Below are 22,698 nucleotides of genomic sequence, written 5' to 3'. Positions count from 1 at the left end.
GGACTTTTTTGTACTCTAGTGCCTGGACTTGTTCTTTGTTATTTATTAATTAATTTATTTATTTATCCATCTATCTCAGTTTAGCTTTATTTGTGATCTTGTGGGAATTTAACCTTTGAATATATATCAAACCATGATGAGTTTAGAGGTTGGGACACCCCTTGTGGTTTTCATTTTTCTTAACATTTTCTATTACAATATACAGAGAAGCAAAAGAGCTACATTATGGGCCCTATCTTGCGCCAGACTCCCTAAACCCGTTATTTGCGGATTTAGGGTTGCGTAGAGGCGTTCCCCCATAAAAGTTGCTATCTTGTGCACCTCCCGCTATCCGCAAAACACCTGCGCTACCCGCTATATTATGCATAGGCGTGTTTTGGGCGTTACGCCAGCTAAACCAACCAGTGTGCCAGGTGCCATTGCCTTTAAGGGCAGGCTGCTATCCACTATCCGCTTTCCCTAAAGTGTGTGTGCAAGATAGCGATTTTAGGGATAGCGCATAAAACACGCCCACGGACACACCTCCAGGCGCAAATGACGGAGTCGGCATAACGGATAGCTGGTAGTATGGGCGCAAGATACCGTTTAGGGATAGCGGAAGTTCCTAAATCCGCAATTTGCGGGTAGCAGGTAGTGGCAGCGGGTAGCGGGTGGCACAAGATAGGGCCCTATCTCTACAACTGGAAGAAAATGCTCAGTGACGAGATTTAACTTCAAGCTATCCAGGTACCTGGTATGTTCAGAATTAAAGCTCCCGTTATTAATATATTTGTATTATCAGTATGATTTGGACTGCAATATTCCGAGCTCTGGGAGAAAGTAGAAACTGTAGGGTAACAAGAAGACAGGCTTAAGGGAGTTAGGATGTTTTGTATTGACTATTGTATTGACTGTATTTCCTGTGCTTCTTTATAAAACATATTAATAATATTCCCATAACTGGTTTTCAAAACCTAACAGCAGTGGTTTGCACAGAAAATGAAAAGTTCTGGTGAAGCATTCTGAAGACTGTGAGTTCGATTCCTTGTTTTTTTCTGTATGGAGTTAGCATGTTCTCATCATGTCGTCCTGGGTTTCCTCACACAGGCACGTGTATTGGAAATTCTGTAGTGCTCATGGGTATTATTGTGGGATATTGTCTATCTGTTTATGCCCTGAAATGCCATCTGCCAGGAGGGTGGGGTACAAGACACACATGGAAAGCAGTTTGCTTGTTTGTTGTGTGCACAAGTGATTTTTCGATTTTTCTTCTGGAAATTTTTGGAGAGTAGCAGATGTTTGCATTTTTGTTGCACAGAAAGAGAAGCGTTGTATTAGGTGGGTCAATCCTGTCCTTAGACCAGATGAAGCTTCCCTATTGCTTTGGGCTTTCAGTTTTACCAGACAGAGAGAAATTTTGGGTTTCTGTTTCTGCTTCCACCCACCCCGTGAGATGTTTCCCCAAGGAAAGTGTGAAGGTGAATTTAAAAGAATGGTTGGCAAAATGCAGATCTCTTTCAGACAGTACTCAGTCGTTGTATGGCAGAGACTTGTACAAATCATTTGGATAAAATTAACAAGTTGCGCTTTCCAGATCAAATGCGGATGGTCTACTTGAGAAACCAGTCAGACAAAAGTCTGTGTAAGTCTTATTAGCTGCATCTGTTTCATTTAGGAGCAAAGTGGGGTAACCCACACCCACATATTTGCTATTGGTTGGATTTATCAAATGTAAACTGTTGCGGAGTCATCTCGCAGGTACTAAATGTTTTATTTGCCCTTTGTGTGTGTGGAGTAGAAGTGAATCAGAGGCTAATGTGCCTATTGCTCATGTGCAACCAAATATCTGTACTAGGCAACTAGGGATGGCTATGGTCCTGCTGTATGTCCTCCATTCATCTGTCCTTTTGTTTGTCCAACACTTACCTTCAAGGCAACATGCTATATCTTGAAATCTGCAAGGCACTTGCCATGGAATTAGTGATGTGATTAGTGATAGTCATGCACTTTAGAGGATGAACCCTGTCTATTTTTTTGACTTCATGTCCCTTCTCAGCAGCAGCACCATGAGGAAAAAAATTGGCTTAGCCACAATATTTCAACATCTATTGTGGATAGTGGATTATCACTACCAGATTTGGTTAGAACATTTATGATACCCAGTGCATGCACCTTATGTATTTCATTGTCCCTTTCCTGAAGTGCCTCATGCCAAAATGTTATCTTGTATACAAGCTATCACAAAATCCAATATGTGTTTTGGCATGATGTTTTGTGAGTGTATTCATTCTTCCCTTGATTTTGATTTAACCCTATGACGTTTCCTGTAGCGCCACCTTTTGGCCAAAATTTCATATTTGATATTCTAAAATATATTGGGCAGATTTCCATGAAATTTGGTAAGCACATTAATGGTACCCATAGTCTTTATCCTTTCAGTTTAAATGACCTCATTACTTTTCCTCCAGCACCACCCTTAGGCCAATTCTTAATCTTGAATCCACATATCTTTAAATATAGTATAACGGATTGCCATGGTATTTGCTGGGTGGACTTATGAACCCCATTGAGTCTATGTCCTAGTCCACCACTGCATGTAATAAAAACACAAACAGTACATTCTGTAGTTATATTCACACTCCTACAAAGAGGAATCCCCATTTTATTCATCCTGTGAATTTTGGTAACCATATAACATTTCCACTGGCACCACACCCAAACAAATGTACCAACCCCTTTCTAGAAGTGCCATGCACTTGTTTTGAAAGTTTAAAAGTCTTCATTTATCAGAAATCATTTGTTTTGAAGCTTATTTGCAACTGTTTAGGATACACTTTTGTAGTTCCCTCGCAACTGTCAGCACTGTTCTCTGGCCAAACCACGCTATTTTATTTAGACTGATGAGAGGGCTCAATTACAAACAGTGAAATGTGTGTAATTTTATTACCTCTCAAATAAATATTCTGTATTCCTCTTCTTGGCTTTACTCTTTCCTGAGTTGGTTCCTCACAGTAGATGTTAGGAGGAGACACAGGTAGGAACTAGGAACAGCCTTTCCCTTCCATCTCAGTTCTCTTGTGTTACTGTTATTGACTGTTGTTTTTTTGTTGATATTGATTACTTCATACGTAAACCCTGTTTACAACCCTCCTGTCACTGAACACAGCAGAGATTGCACTCTGATCTTTTTTTAACCTAAAACACCTAACCTGTAATTTTTCACTAGGATGCTGTGGGATTTTTATTAAAATATGGACTTCAGCTGCACAGATTGGGATTCAGTACATTGTTAAAAACAAGACACAATTAAATTTTGAAAATGTTAGTTATTTGATAATGTGAATTTATTTCAGTCTATGAAATGAAATATCACCTGGCTACATTTCACTGTTGTCACATCTATGAAACAAGAACCCTTTATTTTCTTCCTCCTTCCTTTTTATTTCCATTTACTACATATCTGCAGTAACAGTGTGACAGCACAGTGCTCAGTAAGCTTTGATGATGTCCGATGTTTTTCTACATTCAGTTGAAAAAGAAGAGAGTTCTTATGCTTATCTTAATGTTTTGAACCTCTTTACCCTGTCTTTGTGTCTCAGGTGATGGTGTTTGTCCATGCTCGTAATGCCACAGTGAGGACAGCCATGGGGTTGATTGAGATGGCAAAGAACCATGGTGAAACCTCATTCTTCCAACCAGACCAGGGCCCTGACTACGGACAGTGTGAGAAACAGGTGTCGTATCAAGTTATTCATGCATCCTTACAAAGTCTGAATAAGTCTTACTTCATTTTCATACCTGCTGTGTTTAGAGCAATGGAGTCAAACTGAGATACTCAGATACTGACTGAGATACTTCCACCTCTGCATACCACCCATTTTTTTATGTGAAGATAAGTGTGTTATAATAGAAATAACCAAGGCAAAATCTTTTAACATATTATGGTGATGATAGCAGAGCATTAGGCAGCTCAAGTATCTCTTGTTTTTAATTCTGTTTCTGTGCTGTAGCATATAGATGTTTGCTGCTTCAACAGTTCTCCCTCTTGCAACATTAAAGTTTCATCTGTTTCTCTTAATTGTGAGAAAGTGGCTTTGGGCTTGGTGGATTGGCTTGTCCCAATACAAGCAGAGTACTACAAATGAGATGCTAACCATGTTACAACCAGTCTGGTTTTTAACATCACTGCCACTAGTTTCTCGCCTCTGCATGCCTAAATAACATATTGCTGATATTTGCGTAAATTCCTTTCGGGGTCATGTAAAGAAAAAAACAGCAACGATGCAGTTAAGATAGCCAGTAGCTGAGGCTGCTTCACAGGTTTCCCAGGTATGTTGCATACCTGGGGAACAAAGCCCATAAACCCAGTTACTTTCTATACTTTCTATTAGAAACAAGGCAAAATCTGTCAGATGTTAAGGCAGGCAGCAAAAGCGTCCTATCTGTGATCATGGAATTTAGAAAAAGTAGTGGAGCTTGTGATTGGTCAGATGTGACAGTTTCTTAGAAAAACAGAATGTGATTAAAAGGCTTCGATGATTAGATTTGATAAAACACATTGCAGAGTCTTTCATGACATTAGTTGTCTCTGCAGTAAATGGCATTGCACCTCTACTGTTTGATATTGCAACTGTCAATGATGAACCCGCTATTTTGTCATGTTTCGTGGTCTAAAGTTGCAATGCATATAATTAGCCACACCATAGAACCTGAATTTCTGTGAGCCACACTGTCCTAGAAGCTGCTTGGTATAATACAAACCCTAAAACACATTGGTGTTATTTCAGAGCATTTATTCATAAGATTTAAGGGAAAGGAAAGTGAAGGGGAGAAAAGTAAGTGAAATTGAGGTCAGTCACCTCCTCAGAGCTGCCTCTTCCATGGGGAGCAGTAAACAAAGAAGAGACTATGTGGGTTAGAGTCTGTCAGAGCCCACCCTTGTGGAAGTTATCCCACAGTAGCTGCTGAAATCCACATTATCTCCTTGGATAATTAACACATACTGCGGCAGGACAAGGTATGGAGAGTTCACTGGCCACCAAATCTGCCTCTAGAACAGCTGCCAGGAAGGACTGGGTGTTATTTGTTAGAAAACTATTAAAGCTTAATAAAATTATTAAATCTTAAAAAAATAAAATAAAATAACCTGGTGACCCTGTGACACAAGTGTTTGCTAGTTTCCAGCTGACGCGATTATCATTTTTCTGTCCAGTACCCACGTTGTATAAATATCAGAGTCACTTGTGTCCATCTTAGCGCACATAGGTGTGCTGTCTTGAGGTGTCGTCAGGCGCATTGTTGCTGCATTTCTAGCTTGAGGCAGTTGCAAGTGTTGAAAGTGTGCGATTGACCAACAAAAACCAGGTCTGAAGTCAATGGCACAATATTTCACCGTTATTTTAAGGGAGCATTATCAAGATAGTAATGTGTACCTACATAGTTGGGTGCACAACAGGACGCCTGCTTCACCTCAGGGAGCTTTGATGGAGTCCTGCTGTTGCCATAGTTGATCTGCTTGTGCGCTTTTTCACCTTGTGCACGAGCAGATCCGTTTCCTCTGCAGAGAATAACAATCCACCAAGGTGTGAGTGCACCTGGCTTTTGAATGGGGAATGACCCTCTGATTGGTTTATTGCATGTTATGCCCAAAACACACCCATGACTAATTAAGAGAGAAAGTACAACCCTATTGAACCAGGCGCCTGGTGCAACGACCCTTTTTCTGCCATTAAAATAGCAAAAGTGGCCTTGGACACACCCTAAATACACTTGCACTATGCTCTTCAGACCATGCACTTAGATTGGTAAAATAGAGCACCTTATTGTAGCTAATTATCCTATTCAATGGTTTAAATATTAAATATTTAAAAATCTGAATTACATTACTATTACCAGGTGAGGTTTGTAATTAGATTTTTCACATGCACATGAGTCATTTCAGCTAGTCATCCAAACCATAAAATGGTTTACTTGAGAACTGTGGTAATCCATGAACAGGTCAGTGTGAATGTGCCACACAGCATCAGCCACAGTTCAGTCAGCCTGCCAGAACCCTCCTCTGGTAGTTTCATGGGACTGTATTGCCAGATGCAGCAGTTGCTCCGTTTCCCCCCCAATTTTGCTTATATTCTGTTGTGGGAGTTGTAGGTAGCTGGACAAACAACTTCTCTTCTTTGACTATTTCACCTGGCGCATCATTTATTACAACTGAACACATGTAGTTGGATGCAAAAATGGTGTTGTAAAACGCAGCACAAATTGCTTTTATACCACCGCCATTAATTACCCATAATTCACTGTGTTACCATGTCTACACACGTATCTTTTAAAGTGAGCGAGTACAACAGACAAGCAGATAACAGAAGAGTACATATTGGACATCACCACAAATGACTGGCTATGGTGAATTATATGCATAAATTCCTCAAGTGTCCGCTACACTGTTCATTTTCCCCTGCTGAATCCTATCACTTTTGCCACTGCAACAACCTGTTTTCTCCATGATGATTAACAGAGTTTCATAATGTAAAGAGTGATGCTGCTCTACCACTGGTTATATTGCCACAGTGCAGATGCCAGGTGCACAAGCTGGTTGTTGCATAGAACGACAGAGGTTGATCTGTCAAAAGCTATAATTACCAGTGCTTTATAAATTAATTTGTCTTGCATTAAACACAGTAAACACTGTGAATATTTAAATGTGTCATCAGATATGAGGTGTTACTGTACCTGGAACTTATTTTTTGTCACCAACAGTGATGGGAGTAACGGCGTTACAAAGAAACGGCGTTACTAACGGTGTTACTTTTATCAGTAACGAGTAATCAAAGAAATTACTGTTTCCCCCGTTACAACGCCGTTACCGTTACTGACAATAAAATGCGCCGTTACTAGCCGTTACTTACTACTAATAATTATTATTATTTTATTATCCTATTCAAAAAATGTGCGTCTTGTGGAGAAAAAGCGGTGTGTCAATTTTCAAACCGGTCGGACTTTGCGGTTTTTCGTAACTTATCAACATGCATGGAGAATGACTGAGCACAAATTACAAAAAGTGTATGTGTTCCCCGACGGCAGAGTGGATAATATCTCTGCCTGCCATACGGAAGACCGGGGGTTCAATTCCCCACCTGAACAAGTTGGCATCACTACTTTAAACTGTAATGAATTACTTTTTCAAAGTAACGTGACCAACACTGACAATGATAGATGAAATTTGATAGCAATGTCCACACTGCAACAGCAACGCAAAAATGTGCGTTAATAAGAGGATTTAAGAAAAGATAAACAGTAATCATAAAAATTACTTTTCCCAGTAACTGAATTACTCTTCTGCAGCAGTAATTGAGTAGTAATCAAAATTACTTTTTTACAGAAGTAATTAGTAATTGTAACTTATTAGTTTTGTGAGTAATTGGTCCCAACACTGGTCACCAATACTGCACTGTCCCTGTCACTTTTATTAAAATGAAAACTGACCTTGGACTGTTTATGACATATTTTGTACGCACTGGGGCACAGAGAGATGAAGTTGGCTTGTTTTTCTTGCCTACGGCAGAAAGACCTGTTGGGCCGCTTAGTACTTTAATCAAAGAACAGGTATGTGATTGGATGAAAGTTAACCAAAAAACATTTACGCACAAGTTTATTTGAAAGTTTGTTTTGAGGCCATTTGTGCTACAGGTTCATTGGTGTGTAGCTGTCTTGGTACTTGGTACGGTCCAGAAAAATGAAATGAATGAAAATGAAAATGAAAATGAAAAAATGAAAACTGGGGTCTGGGGTCCACTTCATGTGAAATGTGGTGTGGTCCACAGTAGATATGAAAGCAGGAGGGAAGCAGAATGTTGTAGCATATTTACATATTACAGTGTGTTAGGATACAGTAGGCTAGCTGACTCATATGGGGTATGAGTGCACCTTTTCCATGTGTATCATAAAATGAAATCAAAGCATTTGGGTCATTGTGATGAACTCACCCACTGTAGTTGGTGTGATAACAAAACTCAAAATGCAAGTATTGACTTTAGCCTGCGTTACAAACCTCACACTTGAGAAATACACCTTCTTTAAAGGAGCTCTGGCAGAATTGAATATCCACCCAGTTATAATTAGTATTTGTGCCCAGGCATGACTGATGCTCATTGTGTAAAGAATTGGCACCGGACAAGCAAAAGTAGAAGTAGTAGAAGTAGTAGATGTTCCATGTTGTCAAGCCTTAATTACATGTTTGGTGCTAAGCATCCTGAGATGTCTGGGTGGGGTTTTTGCACTGCATTTCCCAGAAAAGTCAGTATGTCTAGTGATGTATGTTTGCTTGGATTTTCCATTGATGAAGGTTGGCTTTCTGTAGGCGGTGCTCTCTTCTTTGTCTGTCTCTGGCTCTTCTTGACCTTTTTTACTTCCAAATAAGCTGGAAATATAAATCAGGAACTTCCTGTCCTTTGTACCCGAGGGATTTTTCCTGTGTTTTCAAGCTTTCATAAACAGGCTACAGATTGAATTACTACTATTTTACATAAGTCAGCAATGGAGAGTTAAACTGAAAATGCAGTGAATTACTCCATTAAAGCAGAATTGAACCTTGGTAGAGTGTTGGGTTGAATAGTCCCCACTTGGTGGTGAAATATCCTCATTAGTTGCTATGTGCTCCTCCTGGACTGGTAATCCAGAATACTCTATTTACATCTCTGTTCACTTCCAGAGTGTGGCACAACAGGTCCCAAAATAACATTTGTAGCACATAAATGAACGCGATAGTGGATTATGGCAGTAAAAATAGCAAGGCTAGTGCCCATTTTTTTCAAGGAAAATAAACAGCTCTTTTCTTGTTATTTTCCTATTTGAATTAGAAAAGAGATCCAGCAGGTAGCATCTGTAGGGAACTTCCCACATAGTAACCTTGCACCAGAAATGATCTGATACTACTTTTACAAATAATTGCAATCACACACAAAAAAATTAGAAAAGGAGACTGGGGCTTTTTGTTTTTTGTATTGGTATAATCTGCTTTGTTCGTGTTCATACTAGTCCAAGGAAGCACATAGCAACTAATGAAGATATTTCACCGCCATATTTCAAATTTGCTTTATAGCTGAAATTTGGTGGCCAAAACTCCAAAGGAGTAAAAGGCAGATTTGGAGGCGTGTACAGTTAATTTTGGCTTTGGGTTTGAAAAGTTTCACATTGCAGCCCATCTCATCCATCTTACTTGTCACTCTCCACTGTGTACTCATCAACTTTAAGGGCAAGGGCCCTTGCGTAGTATTTTTCCCAAGTGCTTTACAGTTAAACTTTAAAAAAAGACACCGTGCTGTAAAGGTTACCCCATGACTGCTCTGAGGGAGTTGCTCAGTAGCCAATAGTGTCGGACTGTGGTTGTGTGGAGCTTTCCATTGACTGTCTGATGGAACTTCCCACCTCAGTGCTGAATGCGTTCCATTGCAACCGACATGAATGCCTGCAAGATGATAGGAAAACCTTGATCTGTCCCCTGAAAGCAAATTTGCTAACCTTAAACGCTGTCGTTAGCGAGGCTAGCTGCAGCCAATAGTCTTCACTGCTAGTGCTAGGCCCCTTCATCAAATTGAAAGAATTAAATTACAAAATCAAGACTACAGAGAATTCTAGGCTGTTTTAAAACAAAACTCCTCCCAGAGACTTTTGTTTTGTTGTTTTTTTTGGTCCACTACTTTGTTGTGATGTCATATGTGGGTATTTGGGCAAACCCAGAGCTTTCAGATCCTCTCCGTTATTCTGACTTAACTGGCATTCTTTACGCTTTTCCATGTAGGAAGTCAGATTTATCCCAGTTCCAAGTTCAATGGTAAGCTCCAGTACTTGGCAGCTCTGTGGTGTGCATGTGTGTAACTGTGAGTATGAAGCAGGGTGTTGCTGGAAAAGAGCATCCGTGCTCAGCAAAACTACCCTGGGTAAAAAAAAAAAAAAAGAGTAAATAACAGAAATAAATTAATGCCTTCACACAAATAATCTTGAAAATGGAAATTTACACCTCAAAATGTGTTGTTAATTTTTTAAACTCCTTTTTAACAAGGGAAGATTTCACGTGCTGCCTTGTTTGACATTGCTTGTATTTGACACATTTACACTGGACTCTGCGACAGTACAACCGCTGTCTTCCACTGCTGGGGGCAAAGTACCATGCTCAAGGATATCTCGACAATAGTTTTTCAGGGAAGACAAAACATTGCTCATTCACTTGCCCACAGTTTCTCAGCCAGTTCTGGGATTCAAACTGGCAACCTTCCAATCGCAAGCATTCTTCTTTAACCTCTAGGCTGATGACCGATGATTGCTGACAGGCAAGAAGTCAGATAAACGACCTCCTAAGAAAACGCAGCAAGAGGAGACCAAGCCAACAGGAAGAGTTTTTGAATTTTCCAGTCCCAAACTCATCGCGGCTTGACTTCATACAACACAGCTTTATTACTGTGCAGCATATACGTGCACACATTAGAGGGGAACAAAGTGTGTGTGTAATTAATGGTCTCTGTGCTGTGAGAGTACACAGAGGTGGAGCTGTATTCCCCCTCAGAGGACGGTCAGTCAGACTCCAACTCCCATATTTAAATCTCCTCCAACAGAAGGCAGAGTGATAAATTTAGTAACCTTTTCCTTCGTTCCCTGGGGCTGAGCCAAGATTGATGCGCCTCTAATCTTCCCTCTCTTTAAAATGGGATATGTATACAAATCAGATCACTTTTCATGCTTTCTAAAAGAGGAAAAAGAGACAAGAGATTACGTTGGGGAACTAAAAATGGTGCGTTGTGGCCTGGTTAGGTTTCAAAACTGTACTTTTAAAAGCATTTGTGTGTGTGCAGCTGCCCCAACACATTCTTTGATTCGTCTTGTTGTATATGCATGGACTGTACATTAAATCACCACTAGCTCATACGCTTGTGTCCAAACATGTTCATGAGTATTATCCACTCCATTAGCCTGTCTTTCTGAGTATTTGTCGGTCAGGCCTACTCTGGTGAAGGAGGGGGCATCAGGCTGATCCCACTCTAAGCCCACACAGAGATAATGCACAGCTTATTTGCACTCTGGAAATTGCCCCACATTAATATTTATAGGTGTTTTTTAATCTCCAATATGCATATGCAGTGAAATGAAGCACCTCTAAGGTCAGTCATATAATTTAGCATTTATTTATCCAGCTTTAAAAGTCAGAAGTGATTCCACTATATTTTTCCCTCTCCTAATGTTATTTAATTGGCTTTATCTCGTGGGTTGGAGAGGCTGTCAATCAAGCTTAGATATCTTAATGCACCCACTTGAATAAATTCTTGTTAATAGTGTGATTTTGGTGAGCTCATGACGGTACCCTGCTGGTGGAGAAGTTTTGGGGGGAAAAATGTTTCCCAACAGGGCAATTTATCATACATGTCTGCCTTTTGATCATTTTTGACAGAAACACTGTATGTGTGTGTGTGTGTGTGTGTGTGTGTGTGTGTACGTACATGTAAACACTTGACTCTTCACATCTGTGAGTGTATATGTAGTTTGAACTGGCACTCATGGGCCCTGCGTACTTGGAAGAAAAACTAGAAGAATTGGAAAAACTATAAAGAAAAGGGAAAAGTTCCTTTTTCAATGACCCGCATCCTTTGAGCTTTAATACCTCTGTCAGATGTACTCCCCATGAGAACACAGAAGAAATATAATTTGAAAGTGTTCCTGTTTACTGATCAGGTATGTCTAGTATCAGCTCAGTTTATGAGGCAGCTACAGTGGGTCCATCTTTGTAGGGGTGGGAAGACGAAGAAAATAATGCTATCACAATTTGTTCACACCTCATGGAATTAACATTTTTAATTCATCCATTAAAGCAGAACTTTGTAACAACTAAAAATTCGAATGAAAATATGCATATGGAGTCTGTACAAAAACAGAAAATATTTACCTGCTAGAATGTCAGACTAGAATATTAATCATGAAACATCACATATACTGGCAGTTGTTTACACTGCTTCCATGTTGTCTGTCCCTTAAAGCCACTTCTTAGATATATATATATCTAAAGATCTATATCTGTCTATAAATAGATCTGGAGTTTGGTTATCATTTTTTTAAAATGATCATAGAAAACAGTAGTCTGTATATACAGTAGTACAAATAAATAATTCACAGGAATAATCAGTTATATTGGCATTCACAAAAAGGGTCCTACTGTCCTAGTTTCTATTTAGACTTCCTGGTTGATCCTGACCTTCCCAGTTTTATTTGCCACTTTGTTGGGTCATTCATGTTTTGCTAAACTTGATTGCACTTGAGTGAGATCCTGAGGTACATTATTAATGTCTTAAATACAGATATTAGATTTGTTTTCACTAAGTAATGAAGACAGGGGTGACTTTAGTTTTTGGACAATTTCTACATCAAATATGTGGACAGATTTTTAACATTTGGTGATATTTTAGGCAGAGCTGGAAAGTAAGGAAAACAAAATAAGATGAATGCCACAAATTTGTGTGGTTTCATCCAAATATGTAAATGATGCTTGCTGGCAGTAGTGCTGGTTTTATTTTCTTTGTATTATATGATTTGTACTTACATTTGGTCACAGCACATTTGACTCGCATGTATCTTAACTATTTGATTAATACAAAATAGGTTTAATACATAATTTCTCACCATTTTGTTGCACCTGCTTGAATAAATACAATCAAGTCCTTAAACTTTAACTTTTAAGTTTTTGTACTATGATTGTTGCTATTATTTATTCAGAAATAACAAAAATTTTAATTACAGGTAGCATTGTAAACATTTTAAAAAATTAAAATTTGTTTTTTAACACCATGTGATGATATGAAAACAAAAAGGTGGATAAAAACGGTGATTGTAAACAGTTGCATATATGAATGAAAATTACATGTGGATTGGGGGTTATAAATAAATTAAATCATGTTCTCCTTTGGAAAGCAATATGACAGGAAAATTCTATTTGTGGACATTGTAAGCTCATCATATTGCCCTGGTCAGTTTGTGCCATGTACCTGTGACCACGGCTGTCCCCAGAGACAGCACTGTATTTAAAGCCCTTCTGACTTTAATTTGCTCTGACTCTGAGGAACCTCGTCTCCTCCTTCCTCTCCTTTCACCTCCCTTCATCTCTTCCCTATTCTCCCTCTACTGCCTCTCCACCCCCAGCATTTCTTTTTTTCTTTCTTTTTCTTTTTTTTTTCCCCATATGATAGGCACCGGCTTGTCTTTGCACATTCCAGAGGAGCTCTACTGTGGAGATTAAGAGACATCTTGTGGTCTTGTTGTTGCATTACACAGACCATGTTCAAATTTGCTGTGAAGGGCCGTTGAGATGCTCAGAGATAATACACTGAAAACTAATTTATGGTTAAGATGGTAGGTGGATGTCAGCATGCTGCGCTATATCAAAGATTTGTATATTCAAGTAGGGACGCATTATACTTAAGAGAGGAGTGTTCACTTTGTGAAGAGGTACTCTGGGGTAATGAGATGTTAAGGTAAAGATAGACAGCACAGACACTTTACTGGAACGCCATCGCTTTGCTTGCGAGGATATCTTGAAGGCTCTTTCTCTTTCAACTCTCCCCACTGTGTGGTCTTTGATGTGCGGGTTTCATGTCATCTTATTTGACAGAACGCACTCCCGCTGCTGCAGACACACTGATTCTTTAGTGCAAAGCCTCCAGGGACTCCACAGCAACACAAGAGCAGACTCATTAATGTCTCTGTTTGCTTTCATTTGGTGCTATTTTTACAAGGCTCGTCCACTGCAAGTCCTTTCATTGTGTCAGATCTGTGACAATCTGTCACAATAGCCAAACCAGTACCCCAGTCGACTGATCAACTACAATGAACCGGAACACAAAAGCTGATGGAAATAGGCATTACACACACCACAATAACGCTGCCTTAAATAGAAACAACACGCTGTATCATTCCGGAACAGATGTAGAGAAAACTCCAAGTCCTCCAGCTTCCAGCCAGATTATTTTGATACTGTGGCTCATCTGCAGTCCTGTAGCCTTAGGGAGTGGTCTCCATGTTATTGTGGTAATGCATAGCAAGTCCATTTTCCTGTTTTAATTGCTTCATCATCAGCATTAAAACAGCTGACTGGGGTGTGAACTGTTCCGCTGTGCCACCCACCACGTCCCCCCTGCTAGAACAAAGGACTGATATCATACGCTGCTTTTATTCTTGTCTAAAAGAAAGAACAACATATCTGCACACACATAACTGCCACTCCTTGCTATCTCAACCACTTAAAACTATGTTCCACTTTATTAAAGTGAGCTTAAAGGAATATTTAGCCACTCGCATAAAGGTGAGACAGAGTAGGATAGTAAGAGATAGGGATGGAGAAGTGGAATGGAGTGGCTGTGAATGGCAACTCTTCCTCCCACTCTCTTTTGCCCATCCAACGTTAAAAGCCTGTCTCCATGAGGGCCAAACATTATGGCTGTCAAGGGCCTCTGAATGAATTCAACAATTAGCCACCTCAGTGCAATTTGACAAAGTAAATGCTCATCAATAAGTAGTTCTCATGGGAGTCAGTGTTGGTGGCAATGTTGTGAAACAGAGGCCATTTGCTGTTCATCATCACAGAGCCAGAGGTATCGTTAGCTGCCTTTTTAGCATAAATTTACACTTGTAAATCTAAACTCTTAAAGGGTTAACATCAGTTTATAAGTGTCTTATGAATGCACATGTGACTACCGTGTGTACACGACAGTATTTTGTGCAAATTACTGTTTAAAACTGTATTTTTCCTGTTGTCAGCACTGTTTGCTTTCTTTGTTGAATATATGTATACATGGAGGAAGACAAAGGCAACAACTTTCTCCAAAGTACTGAAGGATAGCTGGCAGCTTAGCTGGTGATTATGTGGTTAATAAGGTTATGTTTCAGAATGTTAGCTGGGGGGGAGTCCACCTCAATGGCAGGAAGCTAACAGTTAGCATTTGGATCATCCAGCCAGTATCCAGCACTCAGTAACAATGAGAGGAAGATAGCAACACTGCTGTCCTACAGAACAGCTAGGGGCAAGTGAAATAATATCAGAATCTCCAAAACATGTGAACTATTCCTTTAAATGCTGTTGCCACTGCCAGTTTCACCAGTTTATCAAAGTGTCAAAGTCACAGGGATTCATGAGGTGATTACAGTCAACATCTCTACATTTCACCATTAATTATCCACTTCAGCAAATGAAATTGCCAGAAACAGCTAAAATGTAAACCCATTTGTGTGTATGTGTATGTATACATTAAAATGTGATCTACAGGGAAAGTTTGAGAGCTTCATGCATAATTTATTTTTTCCCTAGCGCTAGCTGATGTTCTGTATGTAGCAGCGACTGTGATGGATGGTGAGTTAACGTGGCAGCTAGCTGTCTGTGGACAGAGTCAGCACTGCAGGGGGAGGAACAGCGAGCGGCAAAGGCCTAATGGGGGCTGATCAGGAGCTTAGGGCACTGCCATCTCAAATACAGCCATGGCACAGCAGACATCAGCGCTAACTCACCTTAGATTAGAAAGCGGGAGCACAGCCATAACACACACTGACACCTCAAAGCAAAGCCCCAGTCGTAGCATTTCAATTACTCACCTTCTCTGCATCGCGTGGTTTCTGTACAGCCTGGCCCTGAGCACTCCCACCAGGCGTGATCTTGCTCTTTGTTTTTCATACATATATGACATAAGACAGCATGGCAATGTTGCACTGTGTTGCATTATATCATTTTTATAGTGGTGCCATCTGCACGCAACATGGACACGCACATGGCATCATAGCAACCATACTTGGACATTAGTGATTACCTGAAGAGAAGTTAGGTTTCTCTAGGAGTTGCCTAAGAACCTGCTAACTATGTGCCCAGTATTACATAGTCATTACTCATTTGTGTTTTAATTAAGAGTTTTTCATCAGAGGAATATCAAGATAACAAGAATTGAAGCTCTATAAAATACCAGAATTTAGCTCATTAGAAAGGAAGAGTGGAAACACATTCAAATTCTAAAGCAAATTATGCTTTTAATCATTGCCTGTAGCATTTTTCTAGCTGGGTGTTTCAAGCATTTTAGTGATGGAAACACATTTGTCACAATAATGAAATAGTCTTGGCATTATCAGCAATGACAAATGGTTCAGTGTTATTGCACAGCAGTTCAATAGAGACTTTGGACCATCAGTAAATCTGTAAAATATGTCCACTACGCCATCCCAGAAATGTCATCCATGTTGTTTCTCCTGTGGAAAATGTGCTCTTGTGGTCACTGGTGCGATACAAGTGCTAAGTGAATTTCTTTGTTTTTAACTAACATATGCTTGAGTCTAAATCACTGTGCCAATTTTTCCATCACTAATCACTTCTTAAAAGTGACTTTTGCCTTTGTGTTTGCTAACCTAGATACTTATTATTTCCTCTGGAATCAGTAAAGTATCCAGCTATCTACCTATATGTAGGAAACCAGTTTGTTCTGTTGAACTCAATAGATGGAAGCAAACCACATTTGTTTTTTTGTTTGTTTGTTTTTTCCCCAGCATTTAAGGGGTTCACCCTAAAATCATCGTACTGTGTGATAGTCTGACGGTTGGACTCCAAAGTCTGGACATTTTTCCTCTCTTTCTATCACAGGCTAGCTGCTGTACAATTTATTGCTTAACACTATTTTCATGAGCATTTACACACAAACACAGACATGCATTCAGGCTAATGTAAACACACACAGTCTCTCTCAAAGGGAGACAGGTACCGGCTGTAATGGGCTTTCTCTCTGCACTGCAGAGGCCTGGTTGATGCTGACCTCCATTTAGATGCCCGATGAGGGTGTAAAACCTCTGTGATGAGGACACCCTCGAAGCCTGACCCGGTCATGGCCTCGCTGCCAGTCGACAATACACATCTCAATATGTATGTGTGTGCTTGTGTGTGTCTTCTCAACTGCAAAGATGTAGCATTTTAATCTATGTTATAAAAGACAGGGAATGGCTGTTAACAGAATTTTAACCCTGCTAACTTCAGAAAATCAAGATTAAGTCTTTTATTCATTACTCATTACTTTGACTCATCTCGATCTCTGTCAGTTTCCTCTTATTTCACTCCAGTAGAATATGATCCCCATGTCAGATCTGGGCTTATCTGCCATCTGTGACACTCAAAATACTAAATCATTTATGCCCTTAATCACTTCATTGCTCTATGTAACTCTCTTCCAGATTCAACGCTCCAGAAACAAGCAGATGAGGGAGATGTTCCCTGATGGCTTTGGGATCCACCATGCAGGCATGCTGCGATCTGACCGCAGCCTGATGGAGAGCATGTTCTCCAGAGGGCACCTCAAGGTGCTGGTCTGCACCGCCACCCTAGCCTGGGGTGTTAACCTTCCAGCCCATGCCGTCATCATTAAGGTCTGACTGTGCACTGCTCTATATAATATACATTTTCTTGCTGATTGGAGGGCGTTTTGTTTTGTTTTGTTCATTTCTAATGTAGCTTTTTTAATAAGTCAGTATGTCATCATAAGTGTTACTATAGGTCCTTTTTACGGCAGCTAATTTGGAATGAAATAGCAGGTAAATGCAGGTGTTACTATTGACATTAATTAAGGTTGCGTTGCATTTAAGTGTAGCAGTGCCAGAGCCAGTGCTAGCCAGTGAGCCAGAAAGCAGAATATCAGCAGCCTGGCTCTGGTAGTTCTAAATGGAACAGAACCTTCATTAATGTCAATAATAACACCTGTGTTTACCTGCTACTTCATGCCAAAATGGCTGCTGTGAAACAACAATAGAGACAACCCATTTTGTCAAATGTTTTGTACTTTTTTACTTTGTAGTCCTAAATTGAAATATATGCACTCGGGGAGGTGGAATACATGGCCATTTCCCCCCACTTTTTAATAACAGGTATACACGTACATGCTATATAGCCATGTGCATGTAATGGCTTTCTCACTAGCCATTAGGAATATCTTTCGATTTATTTGTTTTCCTGAAGCAAAAGCATAGCATATTACCCAAGTATAGTGTAAAGAAAGACTAGTCAGTCTCCTGCACACTGCTTCCAGTAGGTGCTTTGGCATGAAAATCTAATTGTGAGTATTTTAGTGAAGACTGGCATCACATTTTGCCAGCAAAATTCTCTTTTCCCTGCCTGTTAAAAACAGCACCAAATTCCCAAAGCCCATAATTGGAGGTAGTGCACTGTACTATATGTACATTTATGCATTATTCACCAGATATATCTAAATTGGATTCACTGTTGCATATCAGTTTAGCATTATTTATTGAATGAGGCCCCTACAGTGACAGGAGTCTAGATTTATAGAAAAATAGTTGTAGGTATCTGAGTAATTTAACCAAAAAGGCAATGAAAGCTTCCCAGTGCTGCGTAATTTGCATAAGGGTTCTGAAGCCAAACGGAAAAAATGAAGTTTAATAGCTTAGTTAAAGTAAATTTAAATTTTGTTACTACGTGAGTCCACGTGGTGGTGAAACATCCTCATTAGTTGCTTAATGCTTACCTGGGCTGCTAATCTCTAATACTGGGTTTATGTCTCGCCACTCTCTTCAATAGCAAAACTCCCAAAATTGACATTTAGCGAATAAACAAATGCAAATCAAGCAGCTCTTTGCTGAAATACAAACAGTACTCTAGATTAGCAGGTCAGAGGGTCATGGAGCAAATAATGAGAATATTTCATCTCATGTGGACTAGCGACTACAACCCTCTAGCAAAGTTAAAATTTTCTTTAACTTGTACCATGCATGTAGAGTGTTAAGTGCTTGTGTTCTTGGTTGTTGTCTAGCTAGATTTCAAAATTTACCAGCTGGTTGGTTAGTTAATGCAAAAAGAAACATCATTGGCTATTTCTTTTTAATTTACAGATAAAATAATGACATGATTTTCAGAATCTAACTTTCATAATACACCAGACTGTAGCTATGTGAAACGTGCAATATTGATTTTTTTTTTTTTTTTTCATTGTTTCTCTGCTCTTTGGAAATGTATGCTACTTCGAAGCATTTTAAATGAGGTACTTTTGGGAGACTAAACCTCCCAGACTTCTAATTCTGTCCCTCTAAATCCATTTCTCTGTTGCCCTTGTAAACAGGGTACTCAAATCTATGATGCCAAGCGTGGTGCTGTGGTGGATCTAGGCATTCTAGACGTCATGCAGATCTTTGGACGCGCTGGCCGTCCCCAGTTTGACAAGTTTGGTGAGGGCACCATAATCACTACTCATGACAAGCTGAGCCATTACCTGACGCTGCTCACCCAGCAGAATCCCATAGAGAGCCAATTCCAGGAGAGCCTGGCTGACAACCTAAACGCAGAGGTAAGTCAACATAAACTCTTGTCACATGGAAAAACAATTACCTGCAGCTTCCAGTTTTTTCTAATAATTGCGGAGATCATTGGTCATTTTAATCCCACACAAATTGGCAGTGTCTGTAGTTTGTTAAGTGTTTTGTGAAGACGTAGGACCCTGGTAATAATGTGCCTTGTGATTTCAAACAGTTTAAGATGCAGTTTGGTTGTGGTTTGCAATTTTCTTTCTTCCTCAAGGCATGTTATTTCTTTCTCCCCCTCTTGACTAATCGAGGCAGTCGTGCAGTTTGGAAAGGAAAGTTTTCAGTGTTTTGTTTTCAAGTGCCAACATCAGCTTTTTGTTTTGCTAAATCAGGAGGTGACAAATCGTAAAATCGTAACCTCATGCAGTTGTATCTGGGGTTCCAGTGATTAAGGTGAACTTCATTAGCCTGTGCAATGTTGCGGGGCAGATCATTAATTTTATGAGGTCTTTGCATAATACTAGTCCTGTGTGAATAGGGCTAACTATAAACAAAATCTCAGTATCTCCCTAATCAAGTATTTGTATCTGAATAAATATTGATGTCTGCATTTTTAAATAAATGTAATTGTACCCATGGTACATTCTTTGGGTATTAATGTATTATCAGCTTTGACTCACTAATCAGTTTTGCTGCTCGTTTAGACAGGTCCATGCAATAAATGGGGAATCACTGCACTGCCATTTCAGCATGTCATTATGTTATTATGCAGTGAATATGTTATTGTAAGGGATTATAATTTCTGTTTGAAACATGACCAAGACCAACCTATTCAAAATGTTGTCACAAAGTAATTGTTTTGACGAAGCAAAAATGTTGTGAGGAAACAAATACAGTTGTTTTTTTTTTTTTTTCATCTAATCCTTGTCCAGTGAAACGGTGGATGTGTATATTGTTTTACTTATTTATTTAGAAATAAACCTGTTTTAGAATCAGAAATATTTTATGGGACCCTCAGGGGAAGTTGGATAAATTGGTTTAATAATTGTTTTGCCCTGTTACAGATGTCTAGATTATACTGTTCCTGCTACCAGCTGCACCTGACTACCTTGACTTCTGTTTCAGGAGAAGCTACACTCCATAGACACTGTGCAAATTCCTGTTAGCTTTTACCGCCGTCCATTTCAAAGACTAATGCACAGGTCACTGGACAGATCAATTAGAAGGGTGTTCTTGACTTGAGCTACGCGCTTCACTTCACCAAGCTGGGTTGAAAAGAAGGGCATTTCGGTCCTCTGTCGTTTAAAGTGGAGAATCCACTCTTTCAAATGCACCCAAGGGTGTACAGTGTGTGGTGATGAGACATGATGTTCAGTTTACCATACTGTTAACAAGTCTCGCGGTGGCCTCTGCTAAAAGTCAGCTTTCTGTTTCCAACTCATTGCTTTCAGTGTTTTGTATCTGGCTCAACTGTCTTTCTTTCAATGATCTCTTGATTCATGTGGGCAGTGAGAGCATCCATTAGTGGTGGAAAATTCTATGCATTGTTTCAAAACAGAAACTACGGGAAAGATATATATATACATATATATATATTTTTTTTTTGTTTTGTTTTGTTTTGTTTTGTTTTGTAATTCATGTATTTTCAGAACAGCATCTTGCATGTCCTTGTGGATTTCATATACCTTAATTTGGGTAAGGCAGGGTTGTAACACAGCGGATTGTTTCTGTTCAGACTGCAGATGTCTTAACTATCCACAAGGTGGTGCCACAGACTAGTCGTGGCTGCACTTGGTGCTTCAGGAGTATTTGTCCTCTCCCTCTCCTCCTGGTTAGATTGCCCTGGGGACAGTCACCAATGTGGAGGAGGCAGTGAAGTGGCTGAGTTACACCTACCTGTATGTTCGCATGAGGGCCAACCCACTGGTGTATGGCATCAACCACAAGGCCTACCAGGTTGGAGATCTGTTTTATTCTGCATGTTTTGTGTGTGTGTGTGTGTGTGTGTGTGTGTGTGTGTGTGTGTGTGTGTGTGTGTGTGTGTGTGTGTATGTATGTATGTATGTATATACATATATATATATATATAGATTAGGGCTGGGCAAGTTAACGCGTTATTATCACGTTAATTCATTAGACTATTGACGCCGATATTTACTTTATCGCGCATTAACGCATGTTGCTCACATGCTTTTATTTTGTAAAAGTCTGTTGCACTCACATTACCTAAAGCCCAAACGCGCCCAAGCACGTTTGCCCCCGGTGTGCGCGTCATCACGTTGAAACAGACACAGGCATGGCCCGACGTCATTATAAATCAGTGTAGTTCAAATACATTCATCATGTCTTCCTTTTAACTAAAACACGTTTTTGGTCCTTTTAATCAGACATGGGATGTTTATTTACCGTGACAGTTTCGGAGGTAACTTCCTCCTCCTTCAGAAAGGTCCAACTGACAGCCGGAGCGGCACCTGGCAGATCCAGCAGAACAGACCTGACCGGGTTGCCCCACACCGCGCGGTGCCGCGGCCAGTGCTGGCCGGTACTGACGCGGTGCCGGCCAGCACCAGGTCTGCCGGATCCCCGCGCACACAGACTGCTGTACTTTCATTATAAACAGACTTTTGTTTATACGCGGTTGCAGCAGCACAACGGACAGCGACACAGACAACATGGTTGATTATTGATTGCGCAACAATCGCTTGTGAAAGGTTGTTTTCTCTTGCTGGTCACATTGTGCAAAATAAAAAGAGAGCTTCTTTATCTTATGAAAATGTAAATAATCGTGTGTGCCTTAGCAACTGGCTTAGTGCAGAGGAATAGAAAAAAAAAAAAAAACAGAAGTCCAGTAAAACATGCGCTTTACATTCTAGTCTCCTGTAAAGGAAGTTTCAGTAGTGAACTTTTTTGTGCTTCACACTTTGGTATTGAACATAGACTGGTAATGCTGCTCCCTGTTAAAAGTTTCTGCTGTTACCTCAGAAATTGCCTGTTTGTCCTGATTGTGGCTCAGGATTTTGTTGGTAGATTTTTTTTTTTTTCATTAAGAGAATGTCCTGGCAGTGGCAATAAGCTTTAATTTATTATTATTACTATTATTATTTATTTTATTTATTATTATTATTATTATTATTATTATTATTATTATTATTATTATGACATTTTTTAAGTTGAGATTTACACTAAATATGTGTTACTGATAAGTGGTGATGTTAAAAGTGTTTGCACAACAAATGTTATGGCACTTTCGTTTATATGGCAGCAGAACATTGAAATAAAAGTGCTCTTTACACTACTTATTGGATTTTGCGAATACAATGCGATTAATTGTGATTAATCAGGCAAATTATGCAATTAATTGCGATTAAAGATTTTAATTGTTGCCCAGCCCTAATATAGATAGATAGATAGATA

General features: G+C 39.6%; 1 protein-coding gene across 1 annotated transcript in view; it reads left to right on the top strand.

Annotated features, from left to right (window-relative positions):
- ascc3 (activating signal cointegrator 1 complex subunit 3) overlaps positions 1-22,698 on the top strand; it is a 186,663-nt gene that overhangs the window by 97,840 nt on the left and 66,125 nt on the right. The window contains exons 14-17 of the mRNA XM_030071902.1: positions 3,579-3,713; positions 17,209-17,400; positions 19,104-19,328; positions 21,121-21,240. Of these exons, the coding sequence (XP_029927762.1) occupies positions 3,579-3,713; positions 17,209-17,400; positions 19,104-19,328; positions 21,121-21,240 (672 nt within the window). The remainder of the gene's footprint in view (positions 1-3,578; positions 3,714-17,208; positions 17,401-19,103; positions 19,329-21,120; positions 21,241-22,698) is intronic.

Source organism: Myripristis murdjan, chromosome 16 (assembly GCF_902150065.1).
Source record: "Myripristis murdjan chromosome 16, fMyrMur1.1, whole genome shotgun sequence".
In the NCBI taxonomy this organism is placed as follows: domain Eukaryota; kingdom Metazoa; phylum Chordata; class Actinopteri; order Holocentriformes; family Holocentridae; genus Myripristis; species Myripristis murdjan.
This window is presented reverse-complemented; position numbering and strand designations above follow the sequence as displayed.